The sequence below is a fragment of the Myotis myotis genome, unplaced genomic scaffold (genome assembly GCF_014108235.1).
Source record: "Myotis myotis isolate mMyoMyo1 unplaced genomic scaffold, mMyoMyo1.p scaffold_m19_p_35, whole genome shotgun sequence".
Lineage (NCBI taxonomy): Eukaryota > Metazoa > Chordata > Mammalia > Chiroptera > Vespertilionidae > Myotis > Myotis myotis.
In genome coordinates, this window is record NW_023416341.1 from 1767300 (window position 1) to 1789815 (window position 22516).

The window sequence follows — 22516 nt, forward strand, 5'->3', positions numbered from 1 at the left end:
ATGCACGGCCCAGATTGAGAAGGTGCTGCACAGTGAAAATGCAGGGCCCCATGTTAAAAAAAAATTATGAAGAGTTTCAAGGCCCTGGCTGGGTGGCTCAGTTGGTTGGGGCATCGTCTCCTGCACTAGAAGGTTGCTGGTTCAATCCCCAGTTGGGGCACATACAGAGGCAACCGATCTATGCTTCTCACATCTATGTTTCTCTCTCTCCCTCTAAAAATCAATAAAAACATATCCTCAGATAGGAATTTTTTTTTAATTTCAAGACAGTGACAGAGAGCATTAAACCCAATGCAGGCCCTCCATGCACGGGACCAGGGCGACTGCACAGCCATGTGCCCACGGAGCCGGCCCTGGCTCTGTGTCCCGACAGAGGTGCGTGGAGGAACGCATTTCTTGTTTTAAAACCTGTGCTTTTCACTGCTTGTCAGGTATACCAATAAACTCACGTCAATGAAAACAAAGGCACGTGACAAATAGGGTCACACATTCCCAGCGTGTCGCAGGAGAATGTGGGTGTGGGTGTGGGTGTGCCATGGTGAGTATTATCCTTAACCTGTGTCCCTGGCCCCCACATGCGGTCCTACAGGGCGTGCACTGCCCAGCCTACGCCATTCACACCGACCACAGCGGGAACCGTGAGCCCGGAGTCACTCAGCCGGTGGCCTGTGCCCTGTACGCGGTGGCCCTGGTTTGCACTGTGTGTCTAACTACACTTGAGAGAATCGCCATGTATCTACGATGGCTGTTAGGAAATGCAGGGCCTTGGCCAAATGGATTTGTTGTGAATCCCAATCCAGGGAGAAATCCAGGAGGAGTCAGCCCAGGGAAAGACTTTCCTGGGACGTAAAAAGGAACCATCCTTCAAGTTCCTCAGGCCCGGGGCAGCTCAGCCAGTCCCACCCCCGACACGGCTGCAGCCTCCGCTCAGACAGAGGAGGGCTGGATTCAAGTGCCCGAGGTAATTTCTCACCCAGAGTAAGATAAGACACAGAGTCATCTGGAAATTTAAATTACCACTGTTTACACTGAGCAGGCTCCTCACACGGAGAAGCTGTTTCCAATTAGGAAGCACGCAGGCTGGTCGCCATCAGGGGCTGATGGGACACCCTCTGAGAGTGAGGAGGTGAGACGGCCCAGACACCTAATTACTTGGAAAGATAATCTTGAATAATTGGAATTAGAGCAACTAGAGCAATTATCAGCTGTTGTGATCTCCAGGGCAGCCCTCCGCCAGGCAGAGGGGTTCAATCACCTCTCATAAGAGCACGTAATTAGAGGGATCCAGAATGTCAGCACGGAAAGTGGCGGAACCAGCACTTCAAAAGGGGGGTGGGAGGGCCGCATGTGGTGCTGAGAAACGGAGGCCGGAGGGAAGGTGGGAAGGACGTGAGGGGTGAGAAAGGATGGGTGGCGTTAGCAGGGCGGGTGGGTGCTGCTTAAAAGACTTCAGGAGCCTGGAGCCTGACTCTAATGTACACTTGCTGTGTGACCTTGAACAAGGCACTTAACCTCTCTGGGCTCTACTTTCCTTCCACTCTTCAGTCACTCAGCAAATGTCCAAGGCACATCTGCCTGGGGCCCGGCACTGAGGGCGCCGGGTCTCACTCTTATGCACGTGCCACTCATTCTCCAGGAATGACCTCCCCGGGAGCCCCTCGCCCACGAGACGAGACGGAAGATCACTCCTCCTTCAGGACCTTCCCCACGTGGCCCCCTCCGCACCGCCCTCTGTCCCCCCGCCGGGCCCGGCTCACGGAGGTGGCGCTCCCCTCCTGTCTGTCCCCCAGAAGGGGTCTTCTCAAGAGCAGAAGCTGTAGGAGACTCTCCCCCAGTCCTGGCTCCTGGCACACGCCCGGCAGGAGCTGCTGACCGCTGGTCTGAGGCAGGGTGGCCGGAGGTCACTGCAGCCCGTTCCTGCAGCCAAGGCGGCTGTCTGCCCTGCTCCCAGGACTGATCGACACAGCTGGGCAGCCTGTGGGTTGGCTCATGCAAGTTGACAGAGTTCCCCAGGCAGCCAGGGGTGAAAGATCGCCCGGGATGGATGCGCAGGCACAGGGCGCCCTGGCCCCCGTGTGTGTGGGCTGCAGCCAGCAGGCTGGCCCACTCGTAGCTCCCACATCAGAGTCTGGGCAGCTCTGGAAGCTGGTTGCCACCCCCCTTCCCTGCTCAGCATGTTCTGATCTATGCACGTTTCAGTTCTATGGCATAAATCAATAAAATGCACTAAATAAATTAAGTGAGCAGCAGAACTGTAAATAGAATTCAGACGGAGAATAGAGAGGTTGAGGGAACCAACAAGAGACCGTTATAGAAACTGAAGTGAGAAATGACTCAGGCAAGACTCCGGATTGTGGCCAGGAGCCGCCACGTTGTTACACAGCAATGCAACATCAAACAGATGAAACCTACAAGCCTCGGAGATTGTTCTGCAAAAATTGCCAGCTGGTGGCTGCCAGAAATCCCAGCGCGCTGGGCAGCGGGCGGGGAGCAGGGATGGCTTAGCACACAGCTCAGCCCAGGTGGGTCGGAGCCGACGGTGGCTTCAGAATCAGGGTCCAGGTTTTTGAACCCAAATGAGCTACCTCGTGTCTGTAACATGGCCCTGTTCCTTCTTCATTCATTCATTCATTCATTCATTCATTCATTCAACAAACCTTCACTAAATTCTTGCTGTGTGCCAACCCATCTGGGGCACGGGAGCCACAGGAAGGACAAGAGCCAGTGCCTGTCCTCAGGGAGCGTCCAGTCTGCTGGCGGGGATGACCTCAATGCAGCGTGACGGGTGCTAACAGGACCAGTCACAGTGGGTACCTCTGGGGTTCGGGGTGGCGTTTCAGAAGAGGTCATGGCTAAGCTGGGTTTTGAAGGATCAACAGAAGTTTGCAAGACAAGCAGGTGGTGACGGCAGTTCAGGCAGAGGAAACAGCATGTGCAGAGGCGCAGGGGCATGAGAGACGATGGAGAGTTTGGGGGGTCTGCATGCAAGTGGGGAGGCAGAGCTGGGGCACGAGGTCCACGTCACAGATGGTAAAAGGTGGAGTGGCAAGCCCTGGATCACGGAGGGCCGTGACCGCCGCATTAAAATGTCCTGGGTGGGCTGGGAGGCATGAAAGGATTTTCATTTCCGAAAGATAACAAGAACTCAGGGTGGGGAAGTTTTGCTTTACTTTTTACTGACGTATCCCATATCCCATGTGTACAGAAAAGTGCGTGCACAGCGGGTGTGCAGCCTGAGGAGCTGGCACAAACTGAGCACAGCCGTGTAGCCAGCACCCGGATTAGGGAGCCGAGCGTCGCCCGCTGCCCGCTGCCCGCTGCCCGCTGCCAGAGCCCTCCGCACGCCGCCTCAGTCACGCCCTCTCTTCAGGGCAGCCACTGTCCTGATTTCTAACAGCAGAGATTCGTTCTGCCTGCTCCCAGCTTCACAGAAATGGGAGCATATAGTGTGTAGTCCTCTGAACCTGGCTTCTTTTGCTCAACATCTGTGCTGCTGGGGGCGGTGGTACACGGTTCACTCTCGGTGCTACTCCGTCTCCACCGTGTTGACGGGCGTTGAGGAATTGCAATGAGGATGCTGCAGTGCAGCCTGGCAGCAAATATGAATCATGGGAACTCAGTTCATTCATTCATTCATTCGTCCATCCATTCATTCACTCACTCATTCATGCATCCATTCATTCATTCATTCATTCTTCATTCACTCCCAGTGAGAGGCCATCTGCCTGTGAGGATACGCTCCCACCTGGGGCTTAGGAAACCGGAACTTCACACCTTGACAGAGCGTTACTGGGGAATCTGGTTACTATAACGATGGAGGAAACCCAAACGTCTTCATGGGCTCTGAGCAGGGATCTGAGGTGCAGCCCAGTCCAGCAAAGGGGCATCTTGATTTGCGGCTGCAGCCCTTCCACCGTAGTGGACCCTGTGCTTAGCCATCCCCGCTCCGGCAGGCGGCCTTTCGCCTCGTTCACCCTTGCTCCCCAACGCCCAGCCCAGAGCTGGTCACGGAGTTGGTGCTCAGGAGTGTACACTGGCTGCGCACAGAGGTGCTCCCCTGGGGCCTGGCGAGGGAATGGAGGTTTGCTACCTCACCCAGACGCTGTGGTCACTTTGGGGTGACAATGTCCAGGGGAGACCTTTACTAGCAGTTCAGGCAGAGGAAACAGCATGTGCCCTTAGCGCGTCTCAAACACACATGCACCCAAAAACCTCGCTGGGCCAGTTCCAGCACAACCAGCTGCCAACCATCCTTGAGGCCTGTGGTCACACCCAGGTGGTATCATACGCTCTGTGCCTCAGTTTCCTCATCTGTAAAATGGGGGTTAAATGAGCCAATGTGCGTGGAGTTCTCAGGATGGTAGCCGGCATGTGGTCAGCATGGCATGGAGCCAGGCAGTGTTTGTGTCATGATCACACCCACGTTTTGCAGACCAGGAGGAAGTCACAGAGCGAGCAGGGCGGGGTGAGGGCCTGGGAGAAGGATGCTCTTCAGGGAGAGCGCGCCTGGGCTCCAGCACTGGCCCCGGCTCCCTGTGGCCCTGAACAAGCCGCGCATCTCTGCCCTGTGGAGCGGACAGTGTGGCGAGGACACGGCGAGGGCCCCGCTCCCGCAGGAGCCTCTGGGAGGGCCAGAGCGGGAGGCCGGGGAGAGGCCACCCACGGACCCCTAGGGAGGGCTCAGTGCTTGAGAGGCAGCGAGTCCATGAACAGCTTTCAGCAACTTGGCTGCAGAGCCAGCCCACTCAGCCTCCTGGTGAGCATTTTATAGCCACGGCCAGAAGGTCCGCAGCGTGGCTGCCAAGCCCTGGAAGTGAAATTATGAGGCCAGTAAAACACGAAGACGCAACCTCTCCAGGCCGGGCGCCTCATAACAGAAGCAGGAATAGAGGTCTGGTGTTTCCAGAAGGAGGCACAGCAAGCCACCTGTCACCGTACATGGACACAGTGTACATACATCCACACACACTCACACATGCACACACACACGCACACATGCATGCTCACACGCGGACACAGTCCCAGCGTGCCCTGGAATGACGGGAGTGTGGTGCCTCTCAGCACCGCCCGCGGGGCAGGGAGGGCAGGACCGTCTTCCTCTCCCCCTTCACCAATTGCGATTTCGGGAGAGATTTGGGGGGAAGCTCCGAGCCCTGCAGGGGTCCGGCTGGGCACCGGGCCAGGCGTGCTGAAGGAGCGCTCTCACGGGGCTGGGCCGCCCCAGCAGGGCCGTGTCTGGAGGGGAGGCCCACACGTGGAGAGGGGAGCGGGCCCACACTTACCTTTCTCCGACGCTGGGGCCAGGTCAATGAAGCTGCGGCATGTCTCACCTTAGAAAAGAAGAGAAGGCTTTTCAGAACATGAGAGCCAGGGCGCTGTAGGCGTCGCCGCCCCCTCCCGAGAGCCTGTGGACGAGGGGGCCCAAGCGTCTGTAACCCAAGTGGCATCTTCCTCTGGCCCTTATTCCTGGGAAGACCGTGTCCCTGCGGATATGGGCTGAGCAGCACCTGCGATGCCGCCTCCTCTCTCGCCTCCCAGCCCATCCAGTCCTGTCTCCCCCATCCCCTCAAAGCCCTGTCCCTTCCCACCGTCCAGGCCCAGCAGGGCGAGGCCACAGCCCCTCACGGGGCGCCAGGGCCTCTGTCCAATCCGTTCTCTGCACTGAAGCCGCAGGGATGTTGTCAAAACAGCTCTGACCACATCCAACACACACGCGCACGCACACACGGACACACACATATGCACACACCTGCTCAAAACCCTATCTTTTCCCGAAGGATAAAGCCTGAACTGCTCAGGTGGACCCAGGACTGGCCCTCCACCCTCACCCCTACCTCCTTCCTCTCAGCTCCCGTGTCCTCGCCTCCCCTCCCACGGCGAGGGCTTCACACACCTGCGCCCCGTCGGAACACGCTCCCCCGTTACCATCCCCACGGCACTGGCCTCCTGCAGAGCACCCAGTCACTGAGAATTCCTCCTGCTGTGATTGGTGGGTGGACGGCCGCACGCTGTAGCCCCACAGGCAGGCCCCACGTCCCCAGTGCATCCCCAGCTCAGTGGATGGAACCCCACCGCCCAGGTGCTCCGGCCAGAGCCTCGATTTCTCTCTCCCTCACACCCCCACACGGCCTGTGGCTCCAGCTTCCCAGGACCCCGAGAATCTGACCACTTCACATCATAGGCGGGGCCCAGCACCATCGTCTCCCTCTTTCTTCCCTTATCCACACAGTGGCCAAAGGGTCCTGTTATAACCTGAGGTTCTGTTGTCTCCGTTCAGAACCCTCCTCTGATTCCCACTTCACTCGGAGTCAGAACCTTTGTTCTCACCGTGGCCTACAAAGCCCTGTGCAATATGACCCCCATCCCCTCCCCGACTTCGTCTAATATCTTCCCGCTGGGTCTCGCCACTCCAGCCACGATGGCCTCCTCGCTGATCCTCAAATGTGCCAGGCATACCCCTGCCTCAGGGCCTTTGCACAGGCTGCTGCTCCTGCCTACAGCATTCTTCCCCCAGATAGTGGAATGGTTTATCCTTCCTCTCCTCCATCACTTTCCTCTGATGTTGCCTTCTAGGGAGGCCTTTCCTAACCTGTTTAACGTTCCAATCTCCCGACACTCCCCATCTCTTCCCACCGGACCCCGATCCCCTCGAGTAGTGCCTGCAACATAGTGAGTGCTCAATCAATATTTATTGAAGGGGCATATGAATAAATGAACAGATGAATAGATGAACAAATAGGAAGTGAATGAATGAATGCCTTGCACCCAAACCTTGTGCCTTTAAGAAACTTCAGTTCTTCCGTCTTTCCTCCGAGGCCTCCTTGATGCCAGCCTTGTGCTGGCCACCAAGGATGCAGTGACAGTAAGACATGGCCCAGCCTCCAGACCAGCGGTTCTCAACCTGTGGGTCGCGACCCCTTTGGCGGTCGAATGACCCTTTCCCAGGGGTCGCCTAAGACCATCGTGCATATCAGATATTTACATTACGATTCATAACAGTAGCAACATTACAGTTATGAAGTAGCAACGAAAATAATTTTATGGCTGGGTCACAACATGAGGAACTGTACTTAAAGGGCCAGAAGGTTGAGAACCCCTGCTCCAGACCCTTCCTTGTAAAAAGAGCACACACAGGGCCCCGCCCCCCTCACCTCACAAACACATTTTATTTGGCTCACACAGGATCCTGAAAATAAGGAAACGGTTGCCTACAAGCCCAGACTTCGGGTTTTCTCTTGAAGAACCAGAAGAGCAGGCCACGCTGGGCCCCCAACCACACAGCAGCCGTCAGGTGGGGTGGGGCAGACGCTGCCCCCTTCAGCCCGGCACATGGCTCTAGTTTGCCACAGTCCCCACCACTCCCTGCTGCTCCACCCCTAGCCCAGGGGTGGGCAAACTTTTTGACTCGAGGGCCACAATGGGTTCTTAAACTGGACCGGAGGGCCGGAACAAAAGCATGGATGGAGTGTTTGTGTGAACTAATATAAATTCAAAGTAAACATCATTACATAAAAGGGTACACTCTTTTTTTTTTTTAGTTTTATTCATTTCAAACGGGCCGGATCCGGCCCGCTGGCCGTAGTTTGCCCACGGCTGCCCTAGCCTCACCTACAGCACCCAGCTGGCCCCTGAGACCTAGACCGGATGACCTCTAGACTGAGCTCCCAACCCTGGTTTAAGGCTCTTCCTGCTGACCCCAGCGAGGAGATAGACTTTGCGTCAGAATGGAACCCATGTGAGTTAGGGGATGAAAAAGATCTGGGAGCTTCCGGCATTGTCACCTCCTGTGTCTGCTTAGAGCTTCCTAAGTTCTTGTCTAAGGAGGTCCCTTGAAGCCCCGTTAGGCTCCTGAACTTCCCTCCAGCCCTGCAGACATGCAAAGGCAGACATGGGGGAGGGAGATGCTGAGAAGGGAGGCGAGGCCAGACCACCAAGGGCCTTGAGTGCTGAGCCAAGGAGCCGCCTCCTCTCTTCGACGATCCCTTCCGGAGTCACGGGCCTCAGGTGGGCAGACGCCGCTCCCGTGGGTGCCCCTGTGCTGTGCTTGCTTCCTCTCTAGGCTCTACACTGAGGCGCAGGGCCTCGCCTCCCTGCACAGATGAGGAAGGGGGCGCTCAGGGCGCTGGGTGCCAGCCTGAGCCGCACAGCGAGCCCGTGTAGAGGTCATCACCTGCTGAGAGACGCTTGCTGGCAGCCAGAAGCTGGGAGGGAGGATTTAGAAAATGACAGTAGATGATGAGCTCGAATGGATGGATTTTTGAAGGAATTGTTTTAAATTTATTTAAGGTTCATATTGTTTTCTCAAAGTCAGAGAGGGGAAATGTTAATGGCCATGTTCTGACCAGCACCCAGGGCTGCATGAAGACCGCAGTGGCCCCAGGAACTTTTGCCTTTTGTATCCCTTCCTATATATTAAAAAAAAAAAAAAAAATTCAAGCTCTGGCCAGTGGTGCTCAGTGGTTACAGCGTCGGCCCATGGAGCAAAGTGTCACAGGTTCAGCTCCCAGTCAAGGGCATGTACCTTGGATGCAGGTTCAATCCCTAGTCTGGGTGCGTGTGGGAGGCACAGATCAATGTGTTTCTCTCACATCAATGTGTGTGTGTCTCTCTCTGTCTCTCCCTCTCCCCCCTCCAACTAAAAATCAATGGAAAAAATATCCTCAGGTGAGGATTAAATAAAAATGAATTAATTAAAATGTATATTTTATAACTGAAAATATTAACATATATTACATCTTTTCTTCACCTAAAAGTTTACTTTTTTTTCTTCTGATTTTAAAAGAAATTAAAACATTTTATGGGCACCTGACAGCATTGTGGGGCCTGGGCTCTGCACACAGGGCCCAAGGGAGAGACCTCCCGGCAGCTCAGGTCTCCTGGTCCGCGCCCCCTCTATCCCCCTCCTCCCCGCCCCCGTCAGTGCCTTCTCACCACCACTGGGCAGCTCGATGCTATTGAAGATTTCTGTACTAGGTATGTGGCCTTCTCTTTTTCTTCAACAGTTTTATTGAGATATAATTCACATGCCATATGATGCATCCTTGTAAAATATGCAATCCAATGGTTTTTTAATGTATTCTTAGTATATTCCCAAGGTTGTGTGACCATCACCACAACCAATTTTAGAACGTTTAGTAGGGGAACCCAGGGGGATGTGAAGGGGAGAAAAAGAAAGGAGACCTATGTAATACTCTTTGTAATACTTTAAGCAATAAAAAAAGAAGAACGTTTTCATCACCCGCCACACACACCCTCCCCGCCAAATATCCATGCTATCAGTCATCCCCATCCCCCCCACCCTCCCTGCACCAGACAACCGCCAGCCAATTTCCCTTCTCTCTAGACGTGCCTGCTCTGGCTTCCCTCATGGCCTCACGGCTGTAGGTCGTGTGTCCACACATGTGTCCACACGTCATCCCTTTTGCTGCAGAATAATATTCCATTATATAAATGCAGCATATTTTATTTATCCATTCGTCAGCGGGTGGGCATTTGGGTTTGTTTCCACTTTGTGACTATTTATGAACATCCATGTACAATTTTTTTTTTAAATATATTTTATTGATTTTTTACAGAGAGGAAGGGAGAGAGATAGAGAGTTAGAAACATCGATGAGAGAGAAACATCGATCAGCTGCCTCCTGCACATCTCCTACTGGGGATGTGCCCGAAACCCAGGTACATGCCCCTGACCGGAATCGAACCCGGGACCCTTCAGTCCGCAGGCCAACGCTCTATCCACTGAGCCAAACCGGTTTCGGCCCATGTACAATTTTTTATAAGGACGAGTTTTCGTGTCTCTTGGGTAGATACCTAGGAGTGAAAATGCGGGGCCCCCTGTGTTTAACCTTTGGTAACTGCCAGGCTGTAAAGGAGGTACCCCACTTTACATCCCCACCAGCAGCGTCTGAGGGCCCAATCTCTTCACATCTGTGTCAGCACTTGTCATTGTCTCTCTTTCAGGATCGTAGGCAACCTTGCTGGTGGGGACTGGTATCTCCTTGTGGTTTTGACTCACATTTCCTTCATGGCTAATCATATTGAGCACCTTTTCATGTACTTCTTGGCCATTTTTTGAGAAATTCAGTCCCTCTGCTCATTTTTAACTGGATTATTTGTCATTTTATTATTGAGTTGTATGTGTTCTTTATGTATTTTGCATACAAGTACCTCAAATACATCTTTTTTCACATATTTTCTCGCATTCTGTGATTAGTCTTTCTAATTTCTTGGTGATATCCTTTGAGGTGTCAGAGTTTTAAATTTTAATGAATTTAAATTTTTTTAATTAAATTTTTTTAATTTTTAAATTAAAAAACTTCTTATCTAATTTTTCTTTTGTTACTTGTGCTTCTCTGTCATATCTAAGATCATAAAGATTTAATCTTATTCTTTCTTAGAGTTTTATAATTTTCACTCTTACCTTTCGAGTTTATTTATATGTCATTCTCTTGCATATTGACATCTAATAGTCCCAGCTGTTGAAAAGCTGTTTGGTCTGGGGCAAGTCCCTGAACCTCGGAGCCTCAGTTTGCTTGTCTCTACAATGGGGGTTCTCAGAGCTCTGCAGGCTGATGGAGGAGAGACGAGGCTGCACAGACCACTATCATGGGGGCCAGAAGCGGGGGTGGGGTGAGGGGTTCAGAGCAGGGGCCTGAACCAGGCCTGCGTAGGTCCAGCCTGGCTCCATCACTTACTACATGTGCGACATTAACCTTCCGTGTTCCTACCTGTGAGAGGTGAGAGTCGCCAATGCCCGTGTTTCTATGGTGCTGGCTACAGGCGGACCAGAAGGGGTTGGTGTCAACCACCAGGCGGTGCAGCTGGGACGGCTCAGCACCAGGAGCCCAGCGCTCCCAGCGGCAGCTCCAGGGGTGCATGGGCTCCCTGGGGGCCTGTGCTGGGGGCCCTGCACCTCCACTGTCTGCTCCAAACCATGGGCATCTGATGCCCTTTGGCTCACGGTGAGCTACTCAGAGGAAGAAGGTACAAGGGTCAGCAGCTGCTCCCAGGAGTAAGGTTCCCAAACATCCACTGTGCTCCTGAGCCCACAGGAGGCAACGCTGCCCCCTTCAGCGGGAAGGAGGTGTGCACGGGAGGAGGGTGGAGCCCGCAGACCTTGGGAATCTATGAGCAGCAGGGCCTCCACAGCCCCCTAAGATGTCAATGCCATTCAGGAAAATGGCCTGGGAAAGCTGGGTGTTGGGGTCAGAGGTCACAGGCTCTGCAAAAATCCTGCACCCAGTGGGGTCCCACAGCCCCCATGGGACTAGGAGACGGTCAGCCATGCAGAGAGGGACAGGAGACCCAGGGCTCTCCCAGAGTCCTGAGGACCTCACATGATCCAGGGCTGGAAGGGAGCTCAGGCCTGGATCATGTGACCAGAGAAATAAGGCACTAGGACGTCCCTTGCCTGTAAGAGTGAAGGGCATGTTGACACCCACCACAGCCTCGAGGGAAACGTCCTCACGGGGTCCTCATCTGACCCCTGGCCCCGAGGCTGGAGGCCAGCAGATGGGACTCGGAACCCAGCCCAACGCAAAGGCGACCAACTTAAGAGTTCGCAATGGCCAGCGGGGGCTGAGGCCAACCTGCGGGACAGGCAGGCCTGGCAAGGGTGTGCCCTGTGTGCCAGGCCATCTGCACTGTCAGGGTCCCGGCAGGAAACAGACGGCACCTGGAAGGGGATCCCAGCAGACGGCCGAGCGAAGGACTGTCCATGGGCGTGTGGACGGGTGAGGAGCCAGCAACGCGGCCTGCACCCCCCCATCCCGAAGGGGCACGGGAGGGAAAGGGCCTGCGAGAGAGGTGGGGCCGCGGAGGAGGAGCTTTGCCCAGGGAAGCAGCACCGGTACCAGAGATTCTGGGACAGGGCCCGAGACTCTGCATGTCTAACAGGTTCCCGGGCTGCTGTTGCTGCTGTTCTGGGACCACACTTTAATTTGTTTATTTCTTTAAATACATATTTTTATTGATTTCAGAGAGGAAGGAAGAGGGAGAAAGAGATAGAAATATCGATGAGAGAGAATCATTGGTCGGCAGTCTCCTGCACGCCCCACCCTGGGGATCGAGCCCACAACCCTGGCATGTGCCCTGACTGGGAATCAAACCGTGACCTCCTGGTTCATGGGTTGATGCTCAACCACTGAGCCACACCGGCCGGGCTGGGCCCACACTTTTAGAGCCACGCCGTTACTATCAAACCTCAACGGGGAGAGAACGAGGCAGGGGAGGGGAGAGCCACCCCAGCCTTTCTCTCCTTCCGCCCTGACTTCCTGCTGGTGCCTCCCACCAGCCACAACCAAGGAGAAGCAGAGGGTGCAGGAGTCCGGCCATTCCTCTGTGCAGGGCGGCCTCCCCCTGCGGCGAATGGGGAACAGCCAGCACCCCACCCCACCCAAGGCGGCCCTCGCCCCTCCTCACCCACCGCTCTCACCTCCCACCCGGCTTTCCTGTCTCCTTCACAGAATGTGTTATTAATGCAGTTGCACTCAGCCACGTTATGGAGCGCCTGCTGCATGCCAGGCTCTGCTCTGGGTTCTGGGGTTCCGCAGGGAACCAGCAGGCAATCCCCGCCCTTGTAGAGCCTCCGTCCTAATATTTAAGTGCATCGGCCGCTCAGAACTCTAGCTCCAAAGGAGGGCGCCCCTGGCTCTTCTAAATGGCACCCGACCGACAGCGCCCCCGCAACTGGGAGGCCGCACCAACACACAAGCTCTGTGACCAGCTCTCAGCCCTGCTGTGTCCTCCAAGCCAGGGCCAGGGGCAGGTGCTCCGGACACGGCTGTGGAATGAGGAAAACGAAGAGCGCTGCATAAACTGCCTTCATCGACAATCACACCAAAGGGCGTGCTCTGCAGACCCTCAAAGCATGGCCCTGCACCTGTGGGCAAAGGGAGCGTGGAAGGCAGCCCTGGAGCAGCTCAGGGCCCAGCCACGGGCAGAGACAAGCACAGTGGGCGTCCTCGCCGTCCAGGGGAGGGGAGGTGACCCCAGGGCAGCCCAACCACCCCCAGCCTCACACCTGCCGGAGGCAGAGCCCTGGGAGGCCTGGCGGTCACCCCAGACATGACACCTGAATGCCACCCTACCCCACCTCTTTCCTGTTGCTTCCTTCACACGGCTGGTTCAGACGGGCCCCCCTGCCTTTCCCACCTCCCAGACTCAACATCTCTCCTTCCACCTCTCCCGGTCTGAGCCAGCCCAGCCTTCAAGCCGCAGCTCAAGGCCCCCGCCACCCCCGCCAGGAAGCCCGCTCTGTGCACCCACCGCCTGCCCTGTGCCAAAGAAATGTCTCCTTGCTCTGAATTTCCGTGTATTTTCTGCAATATTTCTCATCATATTGTCACATCTACCTCGGGCACAGCGTGGCGCTCTGGCTTGGCCCCCAGCAGGTGGGAGCTAGAGCTGTCACATGGCCTAGGAGCCGGGACCCGGTGACCCGCGGGGAGTCCAGCAAGCGCCATGCTGAGGACATGGCACACAGCACAGGGTGCGAGGTCAGTGTCCACCCCATTGTACAGACGAGGAAACTGAGGCTCACACATGCAGAGCAACGCACCCCAGGTTCCACGGCCCAGAGGGGTGGGATGGGGCCTGGGCCTGGGTCTATGTTTCTCCAAAGCTCTTTCCATCCTCAGGGCCTGGCCTGGCCGAGGGGCGGGGGCGGAGCCCAGGCCACTCCGGGGTCAGACCAGCTTGTTTGGACTCAGGCACATAAAGTGCCTCTGCAAAATCTTTTTAACACGTTTAATGATGGAAATTTCCAATTTTTTGTGAAAGCAGAGAGACTAGTGCGACGCGCCCCAGGGCCTCACTCCCAGCTCCAACTGTCACCCCCTGGCCAGCCGTGTCTCGTCTATACTCCTGTCCCCGCCACCATGGGCTGCTTTGAAGCAAATCCCCCAAGTTGTATCTAAACGCCTTTCTTAAGGGTTTGCTGCTGCTCAGAAAACACAAGTGGGAAGTCATCTATTCCTAGACCCTGCGGCATCCCCTTTGGGAATAAACACTCCGCCCAAGAGGCCGCGAGCCTGGCCTGGCTGCTGGCCCCTCCGACCCACCCACTGTCCTCGGGGACCCGGCCGAGCCAAGGTGGTGGGGTGGCTCAGAAGCTGCTCTTGTCGCAGCGGCCGAGCTTGTCAGCGAGCACACGGATGTCCCAGCAAGAAAATCACTGGTGTGGCTCAGTGGATAGAGCGTTGGCCTGCGGACTGAAGGGTCCCAGGTTCGATTCCGGTCAAGGGCATGTACCTTGGTTGTGGGCACATCCCCAGTAGCGGGTGTGCAGGAGGCAGCTGATCGATGTTTCTCTCCCATCGATGTTTCTAACTCTCTATCCCTCTCCCTTCCTCTCTGTAAAAAATCAATAAAATCTATTTAAAAAGAAAAAAGAAAAAAAGAAGAGCACCTGGCACAGGCCCTGGGGAGACAAGGAACCCAGGAGTCCACCCGGAGACCAGCGGGTGGCAGTGGCCTCTGCTCCGGCTCCCTGCTCAGGCCGATTCCAGGACTCAGCCCAGCGCCTCCCGCAGGTCCGGCCACTTGAGAAAGAACCTGTGTGCGGAGGCAGCCGGGGCAGGCGGGCAGCAGGGCCAGGGGAGGCGGGCAGGGGTGCTCCCCAAAAAAGCCTGCTGCCCCCGCCCCCGGCACTGCTCGCTGTGGGCTGTGTGTAAGCAACAGTTTGTGTGTGGTTCGGGTTTTGCCAGTAAAGGATGATCATTCTGCCTCTTGGGGCTGCTTCAGGGCTAAATGAGGTGACGGGTATGAAGCGAGACGTCTTCCGTCAGGATTAAATCAGGCGACATCTGCGAGGGAGCAGCCTGGTGTGCGGCCTCCCACACCCTCTGTCACCATCACAGCTCCCACATCCCTCCCGCAGGGGGTGCTCCAAAGCCAGTCCCTCCTCTGCCTCCGCCCACCCCTGAGCTGCCCCCACCTGCCAGACGGCAGTCACTGAGTACCTGGCCTTCCAGGCTCGCGAGAGGATGAAACAGAAAAAAGCACGAGAAAAACGCCCGCCCGGGCTTGGCTCCAGGAATAAGAGCTATTTGACCCCTTCCCTGGACGCCGGGGTCGAGACACATGGCACTCCTCCTCCCAGGCCAGAGCAGGAGCGGGCGTGGGCTGCGCAGGTGGCGGGCCCTGGCAGGGAGGCGGCCGGGGAAGATGCCCAAGGCTGGCGGAAGGGGCGTGGAGCGCTGCCCTTGGCAAAAACACGCCGGAGCCCAGGTGTGGCCGCAGGAAGACCGGCAGCGAGAGGGAGGGGCCTGGGAGCCCAGCATCCGTGGCTGGGTCCCCAGATGCCGGCTCCGTGGATCGGATCGTGACTTAATCCCATCCCCCAGCAGGTGGTGTTGACGGGGGGGGGGGGGGGGGGGGGGGGGTCTGTGGAGCTGGGGGAGGAGAGGGCCAGGAGACCCGCAGTGAGGACATCGGAGCAGAGGGCCACGGAGAGAGGTGGTGGGGCTGCCGGCCCACGGGAAGCCTTTGCCAGCATGCCGTGTCTGCACGTGCCTCATGCCCCCCCACAGGGCTCCACACACTCCAGACAGGGAAACTGAGGCTGGGAAACCCAGCGACTTGTCTGAGGTCACACGCCTGTGGTGGAGACAGGATTCACATTGAGACGGTCCAGCACGGAGCCTTTGCACTTGGCCACTGCTCTGTCCCGCCTCCTAGCAGAGTAAGCAGGTTCTAGAAAAATCCATGCCTACTAACGCGTCTCAGGCGCCCTCCGGAGAGGACCCCCCCCCCACCCCCCCCCCCCCCGCGGCAGGAGAACTCGGCCATCGGAACGTGGCCGCATCACGCGACGCCCAGCCGCCGGGGCCCACAAGGCTGGTTCTGACCCAGAGTCCACAGAGTCCAACCTCTTGGGGGGCGCGTGGCTAGTGTTGCCTGTAGTCGGAGCTTCCAACCGGCTAGGAGGGCAGAGGCTGGCTGGTCCTGGCCCCCCAACACATGCGGCCGACGAGAAGCCATTTTACCTGTGTGGCAAGGGCAAAAGTTCACCCACCTTCGCTGGCCGGATTCAAGGCATTGAGCCCGGAGCAGGGAGCCAAGAGAAATGCCAGCAGACGCTGTGTGAGGTGTGAGGCTCCTCCCCCCACCACGCAGGCTGGCGGTGGGGTCTTGGCAAGTGCCTCCTTGGAATTCTCCCGAGGCCTCTGCCAGTCCAACTGCCAGGGCAGCAGATGGCACACACTTATCTGCTGATGATATTTTGATTTATTTATCTCCTACAGATGGTACCACGCCTTGATTTCTGGCAGGGGTCCAACATGTGGGTTGTCTTTCCGGGGGTACTCGTGTGTCCGAGCGGAGGACATAGCAGAGACTAAGGTCCCGCCTGGCTTCGTGACGGTCGCTGGGGCCCCAAGACGTACCTTGCGTGGGCATTTGGGGCACTGTGGGCAAACCGAAGGGAAGGATTTGTTCTGCAGAATTTTGCAGCTGGAAGGATCTAAATGCCTATTTAAAATTAACACCCGAGTGGTTAAATGGAAGAGCTCTGAACTCACAACGTTTTGAGTTCCAGTCCTAGCTTTGCCACTTGCAAACTCTCTGACCCCTTACAGACCAGACTGTCTAGGTCTCAGTTTCCTCATCTGTAAAGTGGGTGTAACTGTCATCTCCATCACATAAGATGTGGCAGAAACAGCAAACTATCCTCCAAAAAACGCACCACTCCTCCTGTAGTGTGGGGTCACAGCTGGGAAGTGGCTGCCCAGCCAGGCACAATATTCCCCAGCATCCGCTGCTTCCTGGTGGGGTCATGTGACTGGTTCTTGCCTCTAGAATGTGAGTGTGGGTGATGTGTGTCACTGCCTGGGGAGGGCTTTTGGGCCGCGGGTGTGCCGCCCGGAGGCAGAGGACTCCGAGGTGCTCAGAAATGAGGAGGCCCAGTATGGACGTTGCCTGGTCCCCGGGTCACCCGAACTGAAGCATGACATGAGCAAGAAACAAACGGCGACTGTCTTGATCGCTGGTACCTCGGGGTCCGTTGGTTACAGCAGCTGGTGTTACCTTATACACAGTCGGGGGTCAAATGAAATCATCCATGTGAGACAGCTGGTGCATGACAAGGACTCGGTAAGTGTTCACAACTATTATCATCTCCATCTTTCAAGGGAACCTGATAAATAGAGGACAGTGTGAAGGCTTTACTGCCACCCCATCTGTTGGGCTGTTAAAGCAAGGCAACCCTGGTGTTCCCGACACCCCAGCCTCATTCTGCCCTTTTCGGATCCCAGCACGAATCCTTCCTGCATTGTCCTTGCTCACGCCCAGAAGTATGTTTTGAAGGAGAAACTGAAAGAGAGAGAGAGAGAGAGAGAGAGAGAGAGAGAGAGAGAGAGAGAGCGCTGTGGTGGTTTTCTGCGGCACACCGGGGAGATCTGGGCCCTGGGCCCCCTCTCCTCCCCTTCGGCTCAGGATTGTCAACTAGAGATGGGAGGAGGGGCTTAGGGACCACGGGGCCCCCCATCCTCGGTCCCCAGGTGTGAAACCAAGCCCCGGGGAGGGCTCATGAGTTGCTTAAGTTCTCATCACATGTCAGATATTGCGTCCCCTGCCGCCTAACCCAGAGGAAGCCTGGAAGCACAAGGGCCCCACACGCCCTGGCTACAGAAAACATTACAGCTAACGCTTACTGAGCACCTACTATGTGCCAGGCACTGTCCTAAACCCCCACAGGCACTCACCTGCCTATTCCCGTAACAACCATAGGAAAGAGGCACTATTTCATTCCCATTTATCAGATGAAGAAACTGGGGCCCAGCAGCACAGAGATGCAAGCGGCGCCCTAACGGAGGAGCCCGCACCGTCAGCCTGCTGGAGGGCGGGGCTTACAGGAGGGATCCCATTCATGCTCCCTGACTCCGAGGCACAGAGTGAACCCAGGGGTCCCAGGAGCAGGACTCTGTCTACAACCAGAGGAGGGTCAGCACAGAAAGGCCCCTCTGGGGCGGCACTCAACCCCCCTGGTGAAGAGTGTAAGGAAGGTCGCGCTACCCCGTGCAGGTGCTGCCAAGACTCCAGCAACCGGGGGGGAAGGGGGGGTATCAGGCTGGCCAGTGTTTCCTCACACGTCCCCCGGGTGGTCCTGGCGGGGCTGTGGCGCTAAAGGACACCGGATCCCGCCACGGGGAACGATTCTCCCTTCCCGGCTCCCTTCCGACTGTTCATTTCCTTCCAGGAGAGAGTCTGGGTTTTGTGACGGTCTGTTAACATTGTTAATCTTCTTTAAAAAAAGAAAAAAAAAAAAAACAGGAAAGGCAACAGTATCCCGCTAGAACTGGATGACACTTACACACACACACAGGGACACGTGTGGATGCATCTTTCTTCTATTTCTGGCAGGTTGTGCTGGTTTCCTACGTCCAGCTGTAATATAAAGCTCCTTCCCTTTACGTTCGTTTATGTAAGTAACGCTTATTCAATACAGAGCAACAGAAAGAGTCTCAGGAGGACAGGGCGTGTGCTGAGGACAAGTTCGGGAAGGTGACGGGAGAATGACCGAGGGAGGGGCCACTGGGCAAGCAGCCCTGGCTCCGAGGCCCACTCCAGCCGAGAGCCGCTGGGAGCCGCCGGGAGCCGCCGGGAGCCGCCCGGCCGCGCCGCCCAGCATACCACAGGGAGCGCCACTCGCGTCCTGTTCGTGTGAGTGGCATCCGCGGGCATCCTGCCACGCAGGCTGTGTGGCCCAGCACAGCAGCCACGGGCATTTGGAGAGGGACAGATGCCCCGGACACAGGAGGGAGACGGACAGTGCTGTGTCCGACTGCCCTGAAATTGGCAGCCAGCGTGTCTCACTCGGCGTGATGGCGCTCTCTGCCCCTCACGGTGTCCCCACCCTCAGGGCCACCAGGCCGCCCAAGCAGCACCCACCCACCCTCAGGAGGAAGGACGCAGAAGCGAAGGACGCAGAAGCGCAGGCGCGGCTGCTTCTGGGGCGGGGGGGGGGGGGGGGGGGGGCAGGGCAGGACAGCGGCCGACGTTCTCCGACGTGAGCACCGTTCTGGAAAAAGCCCGCCGCCACGGAAACCCAGCCCGCCCGCCGGGGAAGCATCCAAACCAACTCAAGAATGGAAAGCTCACGCCGAAAGCACCGAGAATCTTTCAGGGTCCACACATTCAGAATGTAGGGACACGGTGGCTGCGACCCCTGACTGTGTAAAGACCAGGGAACGCCAGCGACCAGGAGGCCCAGCCGTCTTGCTCGGAAGGCAGCTAGCGCGGGGTCACTGTTCAAAGTCGGCCCGTCCCCCTCAAGTCACAAAGGTCAAGCGACCAGGCAGACGACAAGGGGGTGAAACGCAGGCCTGACGGGAGCACCCAGGCCCCAGCATGACTCTCTGACCCAGGGCTGCGCAGAAAGAGCCTCACCTGTCTCAGGAATTTACCAAGCCGATTTAAAATAAAAAAGAAAAGAAAGTCAACTTACACTCACCCTGCCAGGCCAGTCCTACACATCGCTCTACCCCTCCCCCACCACACTCTCACACTCACACTCACACACACACACACACACTCACATACACACTCATACTCACACATACACTCACACACACACACAATCACACACTCACACACACACACACTCACACACACACTCATACACATACACTCACACACACACACACTCACACACACACTCATACTCACACATACACTCACACACACACTCACAATCACACACACACTCATACACTCACACTCACACACACTCACACTCACACTCATACTCACACATACACTCACACACACACTCACAATCACACACACACTCATACACATACACTCACACACACACACACTCACAAACACACACACACACTCACACACACACTCATACTCACACATACACTCACACACACACTCACACTCACACACACACTCATACACATACACTCACACACACACACACTCACAAACACTCACACACACTCACACTCACACTCTCACACTCACACACACTCACACAAACACACACACTCACACACACACTCACACACATGCACGCACTCGTCCATGGCCTCAGCCTCTTCCACTGGCCTCCCGCACTGTCAGAGGCCAGGATGTTTGTAGACCCAGCTCTGAATTCCGCTCAGGAATTTCTACTTCATTTCAGTTCTCGCAGACTCACCACGCCTTCAAACATTTATTTACCTAAAGAGCAGGCTCCTAAAGATCTATAGTCTCCGTGACCCAACAATTTCATTCTTTGGAATTCATCTTACAGACATATTGGTACGTATACCAAGTAACACGGGATCAAGATAATTCACTGCAGCGTTGCTTTAATAGCAAAGGACCAGAAAGAGCCTAAATTTCCATTAATTAAATAAGAAATATACATTCAGTGTATGGAAAACTCATACCCATCGACACAAGCAAGGCAGCTCTCCCAGAGTATGAACACAGAATATTGGCATTAATTAACGTTACTACAGAATGCAGAATGTCACTATTCCGTGAAAAAGTGGGTGCCCCGCTGAAGCTTGAGAGCCACGGCTCACAGAGAATAAATCTAAACTCCACCCTCTTCGGCCCAGCGCGGCCTTGGCATGCTCCACCAGACACAGTATTAGCTTTCAGTTGCTGCTGTAACAAAGTGCCACAAGCTTAACAGCTTACGCAATACAGTTTTTTCCTTCTAACTCTACAGGTCAGAAGCCCGCATGTGCCAGTGGGCAGACATCAAGGTGTCGGCAGGGCTGCGCTCCTTCGTGGAGGCGCCAGGGAAGACTCCATCCCTTTGCCTTCCCGGCTTCCTGTGGCCGCCGCACTCCTCCACCTGCGGCCCCTGCCTCACCGTGTGGCATCTCTTCCTTCACTGACACGGCTCCTTTTCTGGCCTGGGGAAGGACTTCGAAGGACTCGTGTGATTAGGGTGGGCCCATTAGGAGAATAGATGACCTCCCCATCTCAAAATCCTAACAGGATCACCTCTGGAAAGTCCCTTTCCCCATGAAGGCAGCAGCATGTCCGCAGGTTGCAGGGACCATGGTGCGGACACACGGGGTGGGGGGGGGGGGGGTGCACTGTTCTGCCTGCCACAGAGACACTGGGCTCCAGCCACCAAACACTCGTCACGTCTCATCAAACACAAGACCTTACGATGCTGTACCCGTCCCTCTGCCCAAAATGCCCTTCCTCCCCTGCCCAGTTCCTACCCAAACCTTCACAGCTGACCGCAAAAGCCCCCTCCTCCAGGAAGCCCCCTGGCTTCCCCAGGCAGGAGTAGTGATAAATGAGACGTGTCAGTCAGCATTTGCACTATTTGCCTACATGTGCCTCTCTAGCAGCCTGCAAGCAACTTAAGAGTGAAACTGACTTACTGGACCACAGCCCCACCATTCAGCATGATGCCTGTCCCATCACACGAGTAGCAGACACAGAAGGAATGACATACTGAGTCCTTTCTATTTTACTGTGGAGCGCACTATACAATTTTTGAAATACGATTTATGTATCTGCTACTGTTGTTTTAATTCACATGTCTGGCACATGATAGGAGCTCAATAAGTATTTGTTGAGTGAATAAATTAACACGCACACCCCGTATTTATTAAATATTTTCTATATGCCGAGCACTTTGCTTAGCTCTCTGCCAGCTCTGCCTCCCTCATTTAACTTTTCACAGTAACTCTCAAAGGAGGACTACTGTATTCTGGGGGTAGTTAATTAATACCAGCTCCTGTTACAAACACTTCAACATCTTAAAGGCTTATTTCTCCTACGTGACTCCCAACGACGTGGTGGCTCGGGGGCCCAGCCTCCTGCAGGTGCACCCCATCTGTGCTCCACAGATGAGGGAGAGGAAGTGTGGACGGGGCCTGCTGTGTGCTCAGCCCAGAGGGGACCTGCATCACTCCCACGCACAGCCCCTGAGCTCCTGCACTTCCCAGCTTCCTCTGCAGTCGGATTGGCCACGAGGCTGGGAAATGCAGGCAGCGCGTGGAGAATGGGAAGCGTCGCAGTCAGAACCACAGTGACTAGCTTCCTCATCTTACGGTGAAGAGCCAGAGGTCCGGACGAATGGAGACACTGCCTGAGATCTGGCAGCTCGCGCGCGTAGGAAGAAAATTCAACCAAGGGTCTGTCTGCCGGCACAGACCACCCCATTGCTTGCTCACATTTGCACAAACCGTGTGCTCAAGTCAGACCACCGCAGAGGACGAAGGCCTGGGGCCTTGCTGAGTGGCAGGAAGGACCCCAGCCTGGAATGGGGCGTGCCCTTGGGACAATGCCACAGCGGAAAATCGGATACTCGCACAGAGATCATCGGAGTCCGCTGGTCGCACGCCGCCATCCACCGCTCACCCTGCCGGTCAGCGTACGCATGTGTCTAACTGAGGACGCAGGAGATGTGTGCGCTCGATTCCCCCTCCAGGCTGCTGCACGAGGGGAAACAAAATCTACTTTTTAAGCCAGTGGTTCTCAACCTTCCTAATGCCGATGGGTGGTCCTGACTGTGACCCTGTGGCCACATGACTGCTGCAGTCCAGGCT

General features: G+C 55.9%; 1 protein-coding gene across 4 annotated transcripts in view; it reads right to left on the reverse strand.

The window, feature by feature from the left end:
- The window catches only part of GSG1L (GSG1 like), a 191451-nt gene that overhangs the window by 122619 nt on the left and 46316 nt on the right, over positions 1-22516 (reverse strand). For all 4 annotated transcript variants that reach the window (XM_036303184.1, XM_036303185.1, XM_036303186.1 and 1 more), the window contains one exon: positions 5283-5330. In XM_036303184.1, coding sequence (XP_036159077.1) covers positions 5283-5330 — 48 coding nt within the window. The remainder of the gene's footprint in view (positions 1-5282; positions 5331-22516) is intronic.